Below are 18,772 nucleotides of genomic sequence, written 5' to 3' on the forward strand. Positions count from 1 at the left end.
TGTTCATCTAGGTGTCTTACAATTCTGTTCTTTACTATAGTTTCAACCATTTTGCCCGATACTGGAGTCAGGCTTACCGGCCTGTAATTGAGAGGATCCCCTCCAGAGCCCTTTTTAAAAATACACATCACATTAGCTATCCTCCTGTCATCTGGTACTGAAACTGATGTAAATGATAGGTTACAAACCACAGTTAGTAGTTCTGCAATTTCACATTTGAGTTCCTTCAGAACTCTTGGGTGATACCATCTGGTCCTGGTGACTTATTACTATTTAATTTTTCAATTTGTTCCAAAACCTCCTCTAATGACACCTCAATCTGGGACAGTTCCTCAGATTTCTCACCTAAAAAGAATGGCTCAGGCTTGGGAATCTCCCTCACATCCTCAGCTGTAAAAAGACCAATGCAAAGAATTAATTTAGTTTCTCCGCAATTGTTTTATCATCCTTGAGTGCTCCTTTAGCACCTCGATCATCCAGTGACCCCACTGGTTGTTTAGCAGGCTTCCTGCTTCTGATCTACTTAAAGAATTTTTTGTTATTACTTCTTGAGTGTTTTTGCTAGCTGTTCTTCACATTCTTTTTTGGCCTTCCTAATTATATTTTTACACTTCATTTGCCAGAGGTTATGCTCCTTTCTATTTTCCTCATTAGAATTTAACTTCCACTTTTTAAAGGATGCCTTTTTGCCTCTCACTGCTTCTTTTACTTTGTTGTTTAGCCACCATGGCACTTTTTTGATTCTCTTACTATGTTTTTTAATTTGGGGTGTACATTTAAGTTGAGCCTCTATTATGGTGTCTTTAAAAAGTTTCCATGCAGCTTGCAGGGATTTCACTTTTGGCGCTGTACCCTTTAATTTGTGTTTAACTAACCTCCTCATTTTTGTGTAGTCCCCCTTTCTGAAATTAAATGCTACAATGTTGGGCCACTGTGGTGTTTTCCCTGCCACAGGGATGTTAAATTTAATTATATGATGATCACTATTACCAGCTATATTCACCTCGTGGAACAGATCCTGTGCTCCACTTAGGACTAAATCAAGAATTGTCTCTCCTCTGGTGGGTTCCAGGACTAGCTGCTCCAAGAAGCAGCCATTTAAGGTGTCAGAAACTTTATCTCAGTATCCTGTCCTGAGGGGACATGTGCCCAGTCAATATGAGGATAGTGGAAATCTCTATTATTGAGTTATTTATTTTAATAGCCTGTTACAAATATACAGGGAAGGGTAACAACCTTTATGTATTCAGTAATATAACATTTCTCCTGGCCAGAGTTTACCTGTAAGGGGTTAAAAAGCTCAAATAACCTAGTTGGCACCTGACCAATGGTGCTTTCAAATCTGGGGGTGAGGAGGCTTTGTTGTGCTCTTTGTTTGTGTGTTTTTTTAAGGAGAGAAAGAAACTAGCCCCCCCCCCCCCCAAAAAAAAAACTCTTAAGAACCTGCCTAAAAAAGCATCCAAAATTACTAAAACAGTAAGTAAAGCCAGAAAAGGCGTCAGATTATTTTTTGTTTTAGCTTGTGAATTTTCCTTTGCTGGAGGGAGGTTTATTCCTGTTTTGGTAACTTTAAAACTAAGCCTAGAGGGGGATTCTCTGTGTCTTAAATCTTTTTATTTTTCCCTGTAAAATTGCCTTCCATCTTGATTTTACAGGGGTGATTCTTTTACTTTTTTTAATAAAATTCTTCTTTTAAAAGCCTAATTGATTTTCAGTGTTCTAAAGACCCAAAGGTTTGGTCTGTGCTCACCTGTACCAATTGGTGAGGATATTATTCTCAAGCCTCCCCAGGAAAGGGGGGTGTAGGGGCTTAGGGTGATATTTTGGGGGAAATAGGAACTCCAAGTGGTCCTTTCCCTGAACCTTTGTCTAAATCACTTAGTGGTGGCAGCATACCATCCATCCAAGGACAAGGGATTTGTGCCTTGGGGAAGTTTTAACCTAAACTGGTAAAATAAGTTTAGGGCATCTTTCATGCGGGTCCCCACATCTTTACCCCAAAGTTCAGAGTGGGGAGGGAACCCTAACATAGCCTCTCTAATCTCCCTGAGCATTTCACAGTTACTATCACCATCCTGGTCAGTAGTATCTCTCTACTGCTACATTCTTATTATTAGAGCATGGAGTTACTATCCCTAGAGATTCTATAGCACAGTTTGGCAGGTAGATGGTGCAGTGGGTTGTAGGCCCATTGCTCACCCGAGGTCAGGAAGTAGAGCTGTGAGTCTCCATGGATTCCCACAGTGCCAGGCCCCAGGGCATCTGCCAGGAGGTTAATCATGGAGAAGGCGCCACTCATGAGCCCAAAGCCCAGGCCAGCTACTGTGGGACAGAGAAAACACATGTTGCTGAGCCCAGGGACGTCAGAGCCAGAGACTCTCAGAGAGGCTCCTTGACCTGTCTCCAATCCCCAGAGGCCTCCCCCACAGCCCTGCACAGGGACCCCACAACACTTGCCTCCATTCTGAGGGATCCCTGGTGAGAAATCTCCTTTTCCCAAGAGCCCCCTCCCCTCCTCTATGAGATGCTACCTCCACTCATCCCATATACCCCATCACACAAGCTGGGGTCAGCCCTGCCCCACTGAGGAACATACCATATGCCATCTGCTGGATGGAAATCGGGGAGCAGCCATCTTCACTGAGGGTCACCAGCCCTTCGACTGCCTTCCTGGACAGAGAAAGGAGAGAGTCCCAGTCACACCCCAGTGTACGGCTGCCCATGATGGGATTACTAGGCTGGTTGATAACAGTAACTGTGTAGACGTACTGTACTTGGATCTTTGCAAGGTGTTTGATTTAGCACCACACGATAGTCTGATTAAAAAATTACCTCTACGCAATACCAATGAAGCATAAATTAAACAGATTTAGAACTGGCTGACAGATCTCAGAAAGGAGTTTTGAGAAAGAAAAATATAACGAAATATTCTTAATGAGTCCTGTGAGCCCATTTCCCCTATGTGCTGCATCATTGCCAAATGGGTGGAAAAGGGCTATCTGCTCTCAAGGCAGGCAAAGAAACAAAGGAGTGGGTGTCATCGAACTGTCTGGGCTTTAGGCTCCACGTCAATGTAGCATCTGAGAAGACAAGGGCAAATCCAATCCCTCAGACATTAACACCCAGTGACCAAGGCCCCAGAGGGTTTGGATTTCCCACCTCTCAGCAGAGAGGCTGAGAACTTTCCCCAGCTGGAGAATAAAGGACTGGGGAGGTATGAGATGGGGGGGGATCAGAGCTGGCAGCTGGGAGGAGCTGGGCTCTCACCTGGAGTCTGACCAAGGAGGTCAGACAGAGACAGACAGAGCTTGAACCAAGGGGTTCTCTACAGCTTGGCTGGGTGCTGGGTTGGCCAGACTGGATGACGCTCTAACTGTCAGTTCTCTGGGCTACTCTAAGCGCTCCCTGTGCTGTGTCCAGGTGACTAATAAAGCCAACTGTTCTGGCAGTGCTGTGTGAGTGTCACTGCAGATGCTGGGTGAGATGCATTAATCCCTGCAGAGTGGACAAGTCTCCATCAGGGTCTGTCTCAGTGTGACTTGCTGAGCAGAGCTCACGGGGTGAAGCAGGGGGGCTGCAGGCCCAGAGGTCCAGTCTCAGGAGGTGGTTACACTGGAGAAAGAGTGAGACCCCCTCAGGGGGTCTGGCCCACTGATGGGCTCTTCCCAGAGACTGTTCCATGGCTCTGTGACAGCTGTTAAGAGGGAATCATAACTGAGTGGGGCATTTCTGGTATGGTTCTAAGCCCGATGCCATTCAATTTTTTTATCAAAGGATCTGGAAGTAAATATAAATATCACTGCTTATAAAATTTGCTGATGACAAAGACTGGCAGAATGGTAAATAATGACAAGGACAGGACAGTCACAAATTAAAAACTGGATAACTGATAGAGAATCATCTCTGAACAGGACTATTTCCAGTGGGGTCCCACCAGAATTGGTTCTTGGCCCTATGCTATTTAACCATTTTTCAATGACCTGGAAGAAAACAAAATCATCACTGATAAATTTTGCAGATGACAAAAAAGAATTGGGAGAGTGGTAAATAATGAAGAGGACAGGTCACTGATACAGAGCAATCTAGATCACTTGGTAAACTGGGTGCAAGCAAACAATAGACACATTTTAATATGGCTAAACATAAATGTATCCATCTAGAACAAGGAATGCAGGCCATACCTACAGAATGGGGGACTTTATCCTGGGAAGCAGTGACGCTTGAAAATATTTGGGGGGCGTGGTGGATAATTAGCTGAACATGAGCTCTGAGTGCGACGTTGTGATCAAAAGGGCTAATGCGATCCTGGGAGGCATGAACAGGGGAATCTCGAGTAGGGGCAGAGAAGTTGTTTTGCCTCCGTCTTTGGCATTATTGGAACCACTGCTGGAATCCTGTGTCCAGTTCTGGGGTCCTCAATTAAAAAAAAAATGTTGATAAATTACAGAGGGTTCAGAGATGAGCCAGGAGAATGATTAAAGCATCAGAAAACCTGCCATATAGTGATCAACTCCAGGAGCTCAATCTATGTAGCTTAACAAAGAGAAGGTTAAGTGGGGACTTGATTCCAGTCTACAAGCACCTACATAGGGAACAAATATTTATTTAATAATGGGCTCTTCTATTTATCAGAGAAAGGTCTAACTCGATCCAAGGGGTCGAAGTATAAGATAGACAAAGTCAGACTAAGGTACAAATTTTTAACAGTGATGTTAAACAACCATTGGAACAGTTTACCAAGGGCTGTGGTGGTTTCTCCATCACTGACAATTTTTAAATCAAGATGGGATGTTTTTCCTCACAGCTCTGCTCTAGGAATTATTTCAGGGCAGTTCTCTGGCCTGTGCTCTGCAGAAGTTCAGATAGATTCATAGATTCTAAAGAGAAGAGTGGACCACTATGGTCATCTATGTATAAACAGGTGATTAGTGAGGAGGAAGTGATTTTAGCTTTTTATACTGCATTGGTTAGGCTGCTACTGCATCCAGTTGTGGGGTTCACATTTTTAAAAGGATGTTGAAAAACTAAACAGGGTGCAGAGAAGAGCCACAAAAATAATCCAAGAGCCGGAAAAATGTTTTACAGCGAGAGACAAAGAAAGACTGAGAGGAAACTAAAGACCCTCACGGGGAGAAAATACCAGGTACTAAAGGGCTCTTTAATCAAGAGGAGAAAGGCAGAAAAGAACCAATGGCTGACAGTAAATGGCTCAGCACAGGAGTGACTGGATGACAGTAGCTGGCCTGTGCTCTGCAGGGGGTCAGACTAATGATGCCTTCTGGCTCAAACACTATGAATCCTGGGTTTTAGGCCTGGCTCTGACACTACCTCGCTGGGCCATGCAGTTTGAGCCCAGGCATGAAAGGGTTTTTGATACCAAATAGGGAGATGCTGTAGTACAGGGTAACTGTGTTTAGAGCCAGCCCTGGCCCCTCACTGCCACCTGGTTTAGGCTTATGAACTTGGCCACATTTAGCAAGATTCCCTGTCCTGGGGTGATCCATTCCCCGTTCTCCACCCCCCCCAGCTTCTGGCAGTCAGAGGCTTAGGGTGACCTATGGGGTTGCATCCCTGACCATCTTGGCTAATAGCCCATTGATGGACCTACCCTACTTTTCCAGTTCTTTTTTGAACCCAGTTATAGTTTTGGCCTTCACAACATCCCCTGGCAAGGAGTTCCTCAGGTTGACTCTGCATTGTGTAAAGAAGTACTTCCATATGTTGATTTTAAACCTGCTGCCTGTTAATTTAATTGGGGGACCCCTGGTTCTTGTGTTACACAATGAGGTAAATAACACTTCCCTATTCATTTTCTCCACATCAGTCATGATTTGATAGACCTCCCTCATCTCCCCCCTTAGTCACCTCTTTTCTAAGCTGTACAGTCCAAATATTTTAAATCTCTCCTGGTACAGAAGCTGTTCCATACCCCTGATCATCTTTGTTGCCATTCTCTGAAGCTTTTCCAGTTCCACTATACCCTTTTTGAGATGGGACCACCAGAACTGCACACAGTATTCAAGGTGTGGGCAAACCATGGATTTATATAGTGGCATTATGCTATCTACAGTCTTATTTTCTATCCTTTTCTTAATGGCTCCCGACATTCTGTTTGCCCTTTTGGCCTCTGCTGTGCACTGAGCTAAAGAGTTCAGGGAACTACCCACGGTGACTTCAAGCTCTCTCTTTCGTGAGCAGTCACAGCTCGTTTGGACCCCATCCCTGCCTATGTTTAGCTGGTACAGATGTATATCAACCGTGAGCAGGTCACTTCCTTTCACTGCGCCCCTCTTTGTCGGTTTAGACAGTCAGCTCCTTGGGGCAGGGACTGTGTCTCAGGCTGTGTGTAGCACTGAGCACAAGGCCCCATTCTCATAATCCAAAGGAGGCAGATTTGTGGCCTGAGAGGCACCTTTGTCCAGCAGGCAGCATTAATCCTTGGTGCCCTCTGATGCCCTGAAGGTAAATGGGAAATAGCATCATAGAACTGGAAGGGACCTTGAGAGGTCATCTAGTCCAGTCCCCTGCACTCAGGTATTATCTAGACCATCCCTGACAGGTGTTTGTCTAACCTGCTCTTAAAAATCTCCAATGATGGAGATTCCACAACCTCCCTAGGTGATTTATTCTAGTGCTTAACCACTCTGACAGTCGGGAAGTTTTTCCTAATGTCCCACTTGATCAGGTGGTTCTGCAGTTTCTTTGAGAGCGTGTGACAAGCTGTCAGCATAGTCTGTGTGGTATGTAGGTTGTAATGGAGTGGAAATCTATCAACTTCATGAAAAACTTGTACAGATACAGACAGACATCATCTTCCTTTCCAAATGCAAACAGGTGGACATCGTACCAAAAGGACTGAAAGTAAAAAATCCATTACAATCTACATACCACACAGACTATGCTGACAGCTTGTGCCACACGCTCTCAAAGAAACTGCGGAATCACCTGATCAACATCCTCCACAGCAAACAGGGAAAGATTAAGAATGAGCTCTCAAAAATAGATACTCTCATAAAAAAACCAGCCTTCCACACAAACTTCCTCGTGGCTGGATTTTACTAAAACTAGACAAGCCATTTTCAACACACACTTTGCTTCTCTACAAAAGAAAAAGGACACTAAATTATCTAAACTACTACATGCCACAAGGGGCCACAGCAATGGTTCCCTTAACCCACCCAGCAATATTGCTAATCCATCCAACTATACTCTTAACCCAGCAGAAGAATCTGTCCTATCTCGGGGCCTTTCCTTCTGCCCCTCCACCCCTACGAACATGATACAGTTCTGTGGTGACCTAGAATCCTATATTCGACGTCCCCGACTCAAGGAATATTTCCAACACACCTCTGAACAACATACTAATCCACAGAGACCTCCCTACCAACACTACAAAAAGGATTCTAGGTGGACTCCTCCTGAAGGTCGAAACAGCAGACTGGACTTCTACATAGAGTGCTTCCACCAATGTGCACGGGCTGAAATTGTGGAAAAGCAGCATCACTTGCCCCATAACCTCAGCCGTGCAGAACACAATGCCATCCACAGCCTCAGAAACAACTCACGAAAGCTCATGCTCAAATAAATTGGTTAGTCTCTAAGGTGCCACAAGTACTCCTTTTCTTTTTGCGAATACAGACTAACACGGCTGTTACTCTAAAACTCTGACATCATAATCAAAAAGGCTGACAAAGGAGGTGCTGTTGTCATCATGAATAGGTCGGAATATGAACAAGAGGCTGCTTGGCAGCTCTCCAACACCACTTTCTACAAGCCATTACCCTCTGATCTCACTGAGGGTTACCAAAAGAAACTACAGCATTTGCTCAAGAAACTCCCTGAAAAAGCACAAGATCAAATCCGCACAGACACACCCCTGGAACCCCGACCTGGGGTATTCTATCTACTACCCAAGATCCATAAACCTGGAAATCCTGGGCGCCCCATCATCTCAGGCATTGGCACCCTGACAGCAGGATTGTCTGGCTATGTAGACTCCCTCCTCAGGCCCTACGCTACCAGCCCTCCCAGCTACCTTCGAGACACCACTGACTTCCTGAGGAAACTTCAATCCATCGGTGATCTTCCTGAAAACACCATCCTGGCCACTATGGATGTAGAAGCCCTCTACACCAACATTCCACACAAAGATGGACTACAAGCTGTCAGGAACACTGTCCCCGATAATGTCACGGCAAACCTGGTGGCTGAACTTTGTCCTCACCCATAACTATTTCACATTTGGGGACAATGTATACCTTCAGATCAGCGGCACTGCTATGGGTACCCACATGGCCCCACAGTATGCCAACATTTTTATGGCTGATTTAGAACAACGCTTCCTCAGCTCTCGTCCCCTAACGCCCCTACTCTACTTGCGCTATATTGACGACATCTTCATCATCTGGACCCATGGAAAAGAAGCCCTTGCGGAATTCCACCATGATTTCAACAATCTCCATCCCACCATCAACCTCAGCCTGAACTAGTCCACACAAGAGATCCACTTCCTGGACACTACAGTGCTAATAAGCGATGGTCACATAAACACCACCCTATACCGGAAACCTACTGACCGCTATTCCTACCTGCATGCCTCCAGCTTTCACCCAGACCACACCACACGATCCATTGTCTACAGCCAAGCTCTACGATACAACCGCATTTGCTCCAACCCCTCAGACAGAGACAAACACCTACAAGATCTCTGTCAAGCATTCTTACAACTATAATATCTACCTGCTGAAGTGATGAAACAGATTGACAGAGCCAGAAGAGTACCCAGAAGTCACCTACTACAGGACAGGCCCAACGAAGAAAATAACAGAACGCCACTAGCTGTCACCTTCAGCCCCCAACTAAAACCTCTCCAACACATTATTAAGGATCTACAACCTATCCTGAAGGACGACCCCTCACTCTCACAAATCTTGGGCGACAGGCTACAGACAGCCCCCCAACCTGAAGCAAATACTCACCAGCAACCACACACCACACAACAGAACCACTAACCCAGGAACCTATCTTTGCAACAAAGCCCGTTGCCAACTGTGCCCACATATCTATTCATGGGACACCATCACAGGGCCTAATCACATCAGCCACACTATCAGAGGCTCGTTCACCTGCACATCCACCAATGTGATATATGCCATCATGTGCCAGCAATGCCCCTCTGCCATGTACATTGGTCAAACTGGACAGTCTCTACGTAAAAGAATAAATGGACACAAATCAGATGTCAAGAACTATAACATTCATAAACCAGTCGGAGAACACTTCAATCTCTGTTCACTCGATTTCTGACCTCAAAGTGACTATCCTTCATCAAAAATCTTCAAAAACAGACTCCAACGAGAGACTGCTGAATTGGAATTAATTTGCAAATTGGATACAATTAACTTAGGCTTGAATAGAGACTGGGAGTGGTTGAGTCATTATACTAAGTGAAACTATTTCCCCTTGTTTATTCCTCCCCCCCCCCCACTGTTCCTCAGACGTTCTTGTTAACTCCTGGAAATGTGCTGAAAATGGCCCACCTTGATTATCACTTCAAAAGGTTTGCTCTCCCCCCACCCCACCTCTCCTGCTGGTAATAGCTCATCTTAAGTGATCACTCTCCTTACAATGTATATTTTTTCATGGTCTGCATGTATATAAAATCTCCTCACTGTACTTTCCACTTTATGCATCCGATGGAGTGAGCTGTAGCTCACGAAAGCTTATGCTCAAATAAATTGGTTAGTCTCTAAGGTGCCACAAGTCCTCCTTTTCTTTTTGTGAATACAGACTAACATGGCTGCTACTCTGAAATTAATCATTTTTGTTGCTCGTCTGTACTTTCTTCAATTTGTCCACATCTTTCCTGAAATGTGGTGCCCAGAACTGGACACAAGACTCCAGTTGAGGCCTAATCAGCACAGATTAGAGTGGACGAATTACTTCTCGTGTCTTGCTTACAACACTCCTGCTAATACATCCCAGAATGATGTTTGTTTTTTCTGCAACAGCGTTACACTGTTGACTCATACTTAGCTTGTGATCCACTATGACCCCCAGATCCCTTTCTGCAGTACTCCTTCCTAGACAGTCATTTCCCATTTTGTGTGCGTGCGCAACTGATGGTTCCTTCCTAAATGGAGTACTTTGCATTTGTCCTTATTGAATTTCATCCTATTTACTTCAGACCATTTCTCCAGTTTGTCCAGATCATTTTGAATTTTAATTCTATCCTCCAAAGCACTTGCAACCCTTCCCAGCTGGGTCGTTCGCAGACTTTATACGTATACTCTCTATGCCATTATCTACATCATTGATGAAGATTTTGAACAGAATCAGACCCAGAACCGATCCCTGTGGGACCCCACTTGTTATGCCCTTCCAGCATGACTGTGAACCACTGATAACTGCTTGGAAAACCGTTCCCAGAGAGTAGTTATGTACCCATCTTATAGTAGTTCCCATTTAGGTTGTATTTCCTTAGTTTGTTTATGAGAAGGTCATTGAGACATAAATGGACACAAATCAGATGTCAAGAATTATAACATTCATAAACCAGTCGGAGAACACTTCAATCTCTCTGGTCACGCGATCACAGACATGAAGGTCGCTATCTTAAAACAAAAAAACTTCAAATCCAGACTCCAGCGAGAACCTGCTGAATTGGAATTCATTTGCAAATTGGATACTATTAATTTAGGCTTAAATAGAGACTTGGAGTGGCTAAGTCATTATGCAAGGTAGCCTGTTTCCTCTTGTTTTTTCCTACCCCCCCCCCCCCAGATGTTCTGGTTTAACTTGGATTTTAACTTGAAGAGTGGTCAGTTTGGATGAGCTATTACCAGCAGGAGAGTGAGTTTGTGTGTGTATGGGGGTGGGGGGGATGTGAGAACCTGGATTTATGCAGGAAATAGCCCAGCTTAATTGTCATGCACATTGTGTAAAGAGTTATCACTTTGGATGGGCTATCACCAGCAGGAGAGTGAATTTGTGTGGGGGGGTGGAGGGTGAGAAAACCTGGATTTGTGCTGGAAATCACTTTAGATAAGCTATTACCAGCAGGACAGTGGGGTGGGAATAGGTATTGTTTCATATTCTCTGTGTATATATAAAGCCTGCTGCAGTTTCCACGATATGCATCTGAAGAAGTGAGCTGTAGCTCACGAAAGCTTATGCTCTAATAAATTGGTTAGTCTCTAAGGTGCCACAAGTCCTCCTTTTCTTTTTGCGAATACAGACTAACACGGCTGTTACTCTGAAACCTGTCATTGAGACAGTATCAAAAGCCTTACTAACATCAAGATATACCACATCCCCCCTACCACCAAGGCTGGTTACCCTGTCAAAGAAAGCTATCCGGGCTGGTTTGACACTATTTGTTCTTGACAAATCCATGCTGACTGTTACTTATCTCATTATCTTCTAGGTGTTTGCAAATTGATTTCTTAATTATTTGGTAATTCATTGAGGGCAGGGCCCAGTCTTTACCCAGATCAGGGCTGTGCTGGCAGCTGGCCAGGGATCTGAGGGTTATGCCTGATTTTCAGTGCAGGTTCAACTGCCTGTGAACATGCATAAGAGAACAGCAGCTCCTGGCATCTGGGATGGGGGGAGGGTGGGGAAGGGGTCGCTTTAAAATAAGGTTCTTGCACCTCCTCCATCCTGCAAATCAATGTGAATTTGCCTGAAGCCTCCTCTGGCTTCTCCTGCCAGGGAGTGTCTGGAGAGGATGAGGCCAGGCAAGCCACACGAGAGTTGCACTGACTGGAAGCTGTTTATGAGGCCCAGAGCTGAAGGCTCCCAGGGGCTTTGAGATGCACAAATGCAAGGACTTTCTGTACAGATTATACAGGAGGCAGGATGGCCTTCAGGCTAAAGCCCAGGAATGGGAATCCGATATGGGGTCTGTTAGTGGCTGTGCTCCGACACACGCTTCCTAACTCAGTTCCCCATCTGCTAACACTGGCGGTTAATAGTGCCCCGCTCCGAGGGGCCGCAAGGCTGAGTTCAGCAGGGTTTGTGAAATGCTTCGAGAGCCTTGGATCCGCTGTACTAGAGTCAGGGAAAGAACAACTGGAAGAACCGCAGCGCTGACCTGCTCCATCCACATAGGGAACCAACCCTGCAGACAGCCCCGCAACCTGAAGCAAATACTCACCAACAACCACATACCACACAACAGAACCACTAACCCAGGAACTTATCCTTGCAACAAAGCCCGTTGCCAACTGTGCCCACATATCTATTCAGGGGACACCATCACAGGGCCTAATAACATCAGCCACACTATCAGAGGCTCGTTCACCTGCACATCCACCAATGTGATATATGCCATCATGTGCCAGCAATGCCCCTGTGCCATGTACATTGGTCAAACTGGACAGTCTCTACGTAAAAGAATAAATGGACACAAATCAGATGTCAAGAACTATAACATTCATAAACCAGTCGGAGAACACTTCAATCTCTCTGGTCACGCAATCACAGACATGAAGGTCGCTATCTTAAAACAAAAAAACTTCAAATCCAGACTCCAGCGAGAAACTGCTGAATTGGAATTCATTTGCAAATTGGATACTATTAATTTAGGCTTAAATAGAGACTGGGAGTGGCTAAGTCATTTTGCAAGGTAGCCTGTTTCCCTTTGTTTTTTTCCTACCCCCTCCCCCCAGACGTTCTGGTTAAACTTGAATTTAAACTTGGAGAGTGGTCAGTTTGAATGAGCTATTGCCAGCAGGAGAGTGAGTTTGTGTGTGTGTGTGTGTCCCCGGGGGAAAAAAAGGGGGGGGGGGGAGAAAGCCTGGATTTGTGCTGGAAATGGCCCACCTTGATTACCATGCACATTGTAGGGAGAGTGGTCACTTTGGATAAATTATTACCAGCAGGAGAGTGAGTTTGTGTGTGTGGTTTTTGGAAGGGGGTGAGAGAACTTGGATTTGTGCAGGAAATGGCCCACCTTGATTATCATACACATTTTGAAGATAGTTGTCACTTTGGATGGGCTATTACCAGCAGGAGAGTGAGTTTGTGGGGGGGGGGGGGGTGGAGGGTGAGAAAACCTGGATTTGTGCTGGAAATGGCCCACCTGATGATCACTTTAGATAAGCTATTACCAGCAGGACAGTGGGGTGGGAGGAGGTATTGTTTCATGATCTCTGTGTGTATATAATGTCTGCTGCAGTTTCCACGGTATGCATCCGATGAAGTGAGCTGTAGCTCACGAAAGCTCATGCTCAAATAAATTGGTTAGTCTCTAAGGTGCCACAAGTCCTCCTTTTCAGTTCCTGACCGTTTGCCAACAGGGAACAGACATTCTGGGTTTCATGGAGGAATCACTGGGCAAGGCTCGCTGGCCTGTGCTATGCAGGAGGGCAGACTGGATGATCATAATGGCCCATTCTGGCCTTGCTTTACCAATCTCTGACTAAACAAAGGGAGGGACCCAATTCCCAGAAGAGTGACTCTGCGCTTCCGGGCCAAGGCCGGGAGAGCCTTGCGCAAACAGGATCAAATCGTTTGCAATTAGAACCCAATCTCCACTGAGCAAAACATGGAACTTTTGTAATACACTATCACCACCTACTGGCTACTGTAGGGAATGCAGTTCAGGAACCTGAGAACCAAGTCCTGATGCACAGATCTGGGTGTCAGATCAGGTGAAGTGGGGGGCTGCCCCGCCCACCCTCACCCCAGAAAAATCTGAAGAGACCTTCTATAAAAGTTTCTCTTGGGCTGAGCCCAGCAGACGTGTGCAAGCAAGTAGAGTTGTGAACCACCAAGGCCATGGTATCGGCCCCTCCAGAGTGGGAGTAATAGGAGCATCCTGGACCCAAGACCAGAATCCAAAGAACATAGAAACTGTCTGCTGATGAGATCCGATCCCAAACTTCTAAGTAACTGCCTCATTGCTCTTTACCTGGGTCTGAGCCTTTTAGTTCAGAATGAGCACAAATGATAACAGATGGGCATAATACCATCTCAGGCATTGCTTGTCACCTCTACAAGCTCAGTCAGGACTTAAGGCAGAGCCCTGAAATCACCTTCAAGCCGTCCCCGCCACTCCATGCTTTTGTTCTATGTACAGACCTGGGCCTGGATTCTGACCTGAGCTTGGAGGGGAGAGGAAGATGGTTGTATACAGCCTTTGCAGTCCCCTGAGACTGGGACTGTCCAGGGATCATAGAATACCAGGGCTGGAAGGGACCTCTGGAGGTCATCTAGTCCAACCCCCTGCTCAAAGCAGGACCAATCCCCAACTAAATCATCCCAGCCAGGGCTTTGTCAAGCTTGACCTTAAAAACTTCTAAGGAAGGAGATTCCACCACCTCCCTAGGTAACGCATTACAGTGTTTCACCACCCTCCTAGTGAAAAAGTTTTTCCTAATATCCAACCTAACCGCCCCCCCCCACGACAACTTGAGACCATTACTCCTTGTTTCAGAGTCACAGCCGTGTTAGTCTGTATTTGCAAAAAGAAAAGGAGTACTTGTGGCACCTTAGAGACTAACCAATTTATTTGAGCATGAGCTTTCGTGAGCTACAGCTCACTTCATCGGATGCATACTGTGGAAACTGTAGCAGACTTTATATATACACAGAGAATATGAAAAAATACCTCCTCCCACCCCACTGTCCAGCTGGTAATAGCTTATCTAAAGTGATCATCAGGTGGGCCATTTCCAGCACAAATCCAGGTTCTCTCACCCTCCACCCCCCCACACAAATTCACTCTCCTGCTGGTGATAGCCCATCCAAAGTGACAACTCTTTACACAATGTGCATGATAATAAAGTTGGGCCATTTCCTGCACAAATCCAGGTTCTCTCACCCCCTCACCCACCTCCCAAAAACCACACACACAAACTCAATATCCTGCTGGTAATAGCTCATCCAAAGTGACCATTCTCCCTACAATGTGCATAATTAAGGTGGGCCATTTCCAGCACAAATCCAGGTTCTCTCACATCCCCTCCACCCCCATACACACACAAACTCACTCTCCTGCTGGTAATAGCTCATCCAAACTGACCACTCTCCAAGTTTAAATCCAAGTTAAACCAGAACATCTGGGGGGGGGGGGGGTAGGAAAAAACAAGAGGAAATAGGCTACCTTGCATAATGACTTAGCCACTCCCAGTCTCTATTTAAGCCTAAATTAATAGTATCCATTACTCCTTGTTCTGTCATCTGCTACCACTGAGAACAGTTTAGATCCATCCTCTTTGGAACCCCCTTTCAGGTAGTTGAAAGCAACTATCAAATCCCCCCTCATTCTTCTCTTCCGCAGACTAAACAATCCCAGTTCCCTCAGCCTCTCCTCATAAGTCATGTGTTCCAGTCCCCTAATCATTTTTGTTGCCCTCCGCTGGATGCTTTCCAATTTTTCCACATCCTTCTTGTAGTGTGGGGCCCAAAACTGGACACAGTACTCCAGATGAGGCCTCATCAGTGTCGAATAGAGGGTGTTGGCAATGCCCCTACTTATACATCCCAAAATGCCATTGGCCTTCTTGGCAACAAGGGAACACTGTTGACTCATATCCAGCTTCTCATCCACTGTAACCCCTAGGTCCTTTTCCGCAGAACTGCTGCCGAGCCATTCGGTCCCTAGTCTGTAGCGGTGCATGGGATTCTTCCATCCTAAGTGCAGGACTCTGCACTTGTCCTTGTTGAACCTCATCAGATTTCTTTTGGCCCAATCCTCCAATTAGTCTAGGGACCTCTGTATCCTATCCCTACCCTCCAGCGTATCTACCTCTCCTCCCAGTTTAGGGTCATCTGCAAACTTGCTGAGGGTGCAATCCACACCATCCTCCAGATCATTCATGAAGATATTGAACAAAACCGGCCCCAGGACCGACCCTTGGGGCACTCCACTTGATACCGGCTGCCAACTAGACATGGAGCCATTGATCACTACCCATTGAGCCCGACAATCTAGCCAGCTTTCTATCCACCTTATAGTCCATTCATCCAGCCCATACTTCTTTAACTTGCTGGCAAAAATACTGTGGGAGACTGTGTCAAAAGCTTTGCTAAAGTCAAGGAACAATATATCCACTGCTTTCCCCTCATCCACAGAGCCAGTTATCTCGTCACAGAAGGCAATTAGATTAGTCAGGCATGACTTGCCCTTGGTGAATTCATGCTGACTGTTCCTGATCACTTTCCTCCCCTCTAAGTGCTTCAGAATTGATTCCTTGAGGACCTGCTCCGTGATTTTTCCAGGGACTGAGGTGAGGCTGACTGGCCTGTAGTTCCCCGGATCCTCCTTCTTCCCTTTTTTAAAGATGGGCCTTTTTTTACATTAGCCTTTTTCCAGTCGTCGGGGACCTCCCCCGATCGCCATGAGTTTTCAAAGATAATGGCCAATGACTCTGCAATCACATCCGCCAACTCCCTTAGCACTCTCGGATGCAGCGCATCCAGCCCTATGGACTTCTGCTCGTCGAGCTTTTCTAAATAGTCCCGAACCACTTTTCTCCACAGAGGGCTGGTCACCTCCTCCCCATGCTGTGCTGCCCAGTGCAGTAGTCTGCGAGCTGACGTTGTTCGTGAAGACAGAGGCAAAAAAGCATTGAGTACATTAGCTTTTTCCACATCCTCTGTCACTAGGTTGCCTCCGTCATTCAGTAAGGGGCCCACACTGTCCTTGACTTTCTTCTTGTTGCTAGGTTTCAGAGTAACAGCCGTGTTAGTCTGTATTCACAAAAAGAAAAGGAGTACTTGTGGCACCTTAGAGACTAACCAATTTATTAGAGCATAAGCTTTCGTGAGCTACAGCTCAAGAAACCCTTCTTGTTACTCTTAACATCTCTTGCTAGCTGCAACTCCAGGTGTGATCTGGCCTTCCTGATTTCACTCCTGCATGCCCGAGCAATATTTTTATACTCATCCCTGGTCATTTGTCCAATCTTCCACTTCTTGTAAGCTTCTTTTTTGTGTTCAAGATCAGCAAGGATTTCACTGTTAAGCCAAGCTGGTCGCCTGCCATATTTACTATTCTTTCTACACATTGGGATGGTTTGTCCCTGTAACCTCAATAAGCATTCTTTAAAATACAGCCAGCTCTCCTGGACTCCTTTCCCCCTCATGTTATTCTCCCAGGGGATCCTGCCCATCAGTTCCTTGAGGGAGTCAAAGTCTGTTTTTCTGAAGTCTGCTGCTCTCCTTTCTTCCCTGTGTCAGGATCCTGAACTCGACCATCTCACGGTCACTGCCTCCCAGGTTCCCATCCACTTTTGCTTCCCCTACTAATTCTTCCCGGTTTGTCGAGCAGCAGGTCAAGAAGATCAGACCAGTCCCTGGCATAAATTCAAGCTGCCTGAGGCCTGCTCTAATTACACCTACTGACCATGATGCAAAGGGCAGTCAGGAATACCTGAAGTGGAGAGGTGCTCTGGCCACATCCCTACATGGAGTCCAGCATAGAGCCACTGCACTTGTGCGTCACCCAGGAATTCTCCTCCTTGTGCAGGGGGGTGCCAACGTAGCCAGTTAAACCAGAATTAGGGGGCGTAAGAACCAGGCCCCAAGTGTGTGTCTTGAGCAAAAGAATCCTGGTGAGCTGAGTACCCAGGGCACCATTAGCTGCTCAGTGCTCCAGGCTTCGGGATGAAACATAGCACTATGGAAGCGTCGCAGCCGGGAGTTGCAGCAGACACTCACACATAGAGAAGAAAGTGGCCTGTTTCAAGATTGCTATGGGAATATGAAGAGTCCCTTTAGGAGAAGTCCCCGCCCAAACTGTAACCTCCACTTAGCTGCTTCTCCCCAAGCGCCTCCACCCTTCCTTCGGTGCATCCCCCCTTCAGACCTGGGGAGCTCAGCAGTGGGGGGGTCCCTGCAGGACGGGGGGAGCTGGCAGAGGGCAGCGATTTGCTCTCATCCAGTTACTAGATGGATGGATTCCAAAGCTGGATGGGTGCACTGTAACACGGAAAAGCAAAACTCCCCACCCCAGCCACATGAGGACATCAGAATCCGCCCCAGCTTCTCAGTTGTTCAATACACATTACCATGTTTACAAAGCTGCGCAGACAACGGTTCCAGCACCTCCCAGCAATGGAGTAATCCACCCGTTCTTGCCACCATGACCTGAACAGTTCTGCCCCTCCCACCCTTATTGCAACATGTATATCCAGCTTCCTCCCTGCGGCGTCCGGCCTTCACCCACCTGCACTCAGCATGCCTAGGCCCAGTACTGAAGATGGAAGTTTGCCTACCCTGGGTAGGCCAGGGAGGTGGCCCGTGCCATTAGGGAAGCCGTACAATAATCTACACATCAGAGGTCTTGTCTACATATCAGGCAAGACCGCTGTGGCCAGTGCTTGGGATGTAGCATCCTGGCCTGTGACTCAGCCAATCCATCCCTGATCCCTTATTACCCATCATAAATGGTCCACAACAGACTCGGACCTCTTCCACCAGCCCACTGGGAGCTGCATACCGCCCGCTGCACCGTTCACCCTCCCAGTACTGGACAGAGATCATGCGCTCAAGGCAAAAGCGGAGACCAGCTCTTCCATGTCTGTCCTGAATGCACCGGGACAGTCAGCAGCCCCTGGTGAGATGGGCCAGATTTTCACAAGAGATCAGCTCCCACGCAGACACCTAGATAATGGTCAATTTCAGGCACACACAAGCACCCAACATGCTGAGCTCTTTGTAACTCCGGCCCAAGGGCTCTCACAGGACTGTACCTACCACAGGCTGGAGATGCGGGGTCAGGTGATACGCAGATTATTGTACGGCTACAGAATGAGGAATGCAC

The 18,772-nt window shown here is 46.5% G+C and overlaps 1 protein-coding gene across 1 annotated transcript in view; it reads right to left on the minus strand.

Annotated features, from left to right (window-relative positions):
* LOC140911042 (gamma-secretase subunit Aph-1b-like) overlaps positions 1-18,772 on the minus strand; it is a 29,713-nt gene that overhangs the window by 3,514 nt on the left and 7,427 nt on the right. Inside the window, exons 3-4 of the mRNA XM_073343248.1 lie at positions 2,597-2,670; positions 2,200-2,322 (exon numbers count right to left, since the gene is read on the minus strand). Coding sequence (XP_073199349.1) covers positions 2,200-2,322; positions 2,597-2,670 — 197 coding nt within the window. The remainder of the gene's footprint in view (positions 1-2,199; positions 2,323-2,596; positions 2,671-18,772) is intronic.

Source organism: Lepidochelys kempii, chromosome 5, assembly GCF_965140265.1.
Source record: "Lepidochelys kempii isolate rLepKem1 chromosome 5, rLepKem1.hap2, whole genome shotgun sequence".
NCBI classification, from domain to species: Eukaryota; Metazoa; Chordata; order Testudines; family Cheloniidae; genus Lepidochelys; species Lepidochelys kempii.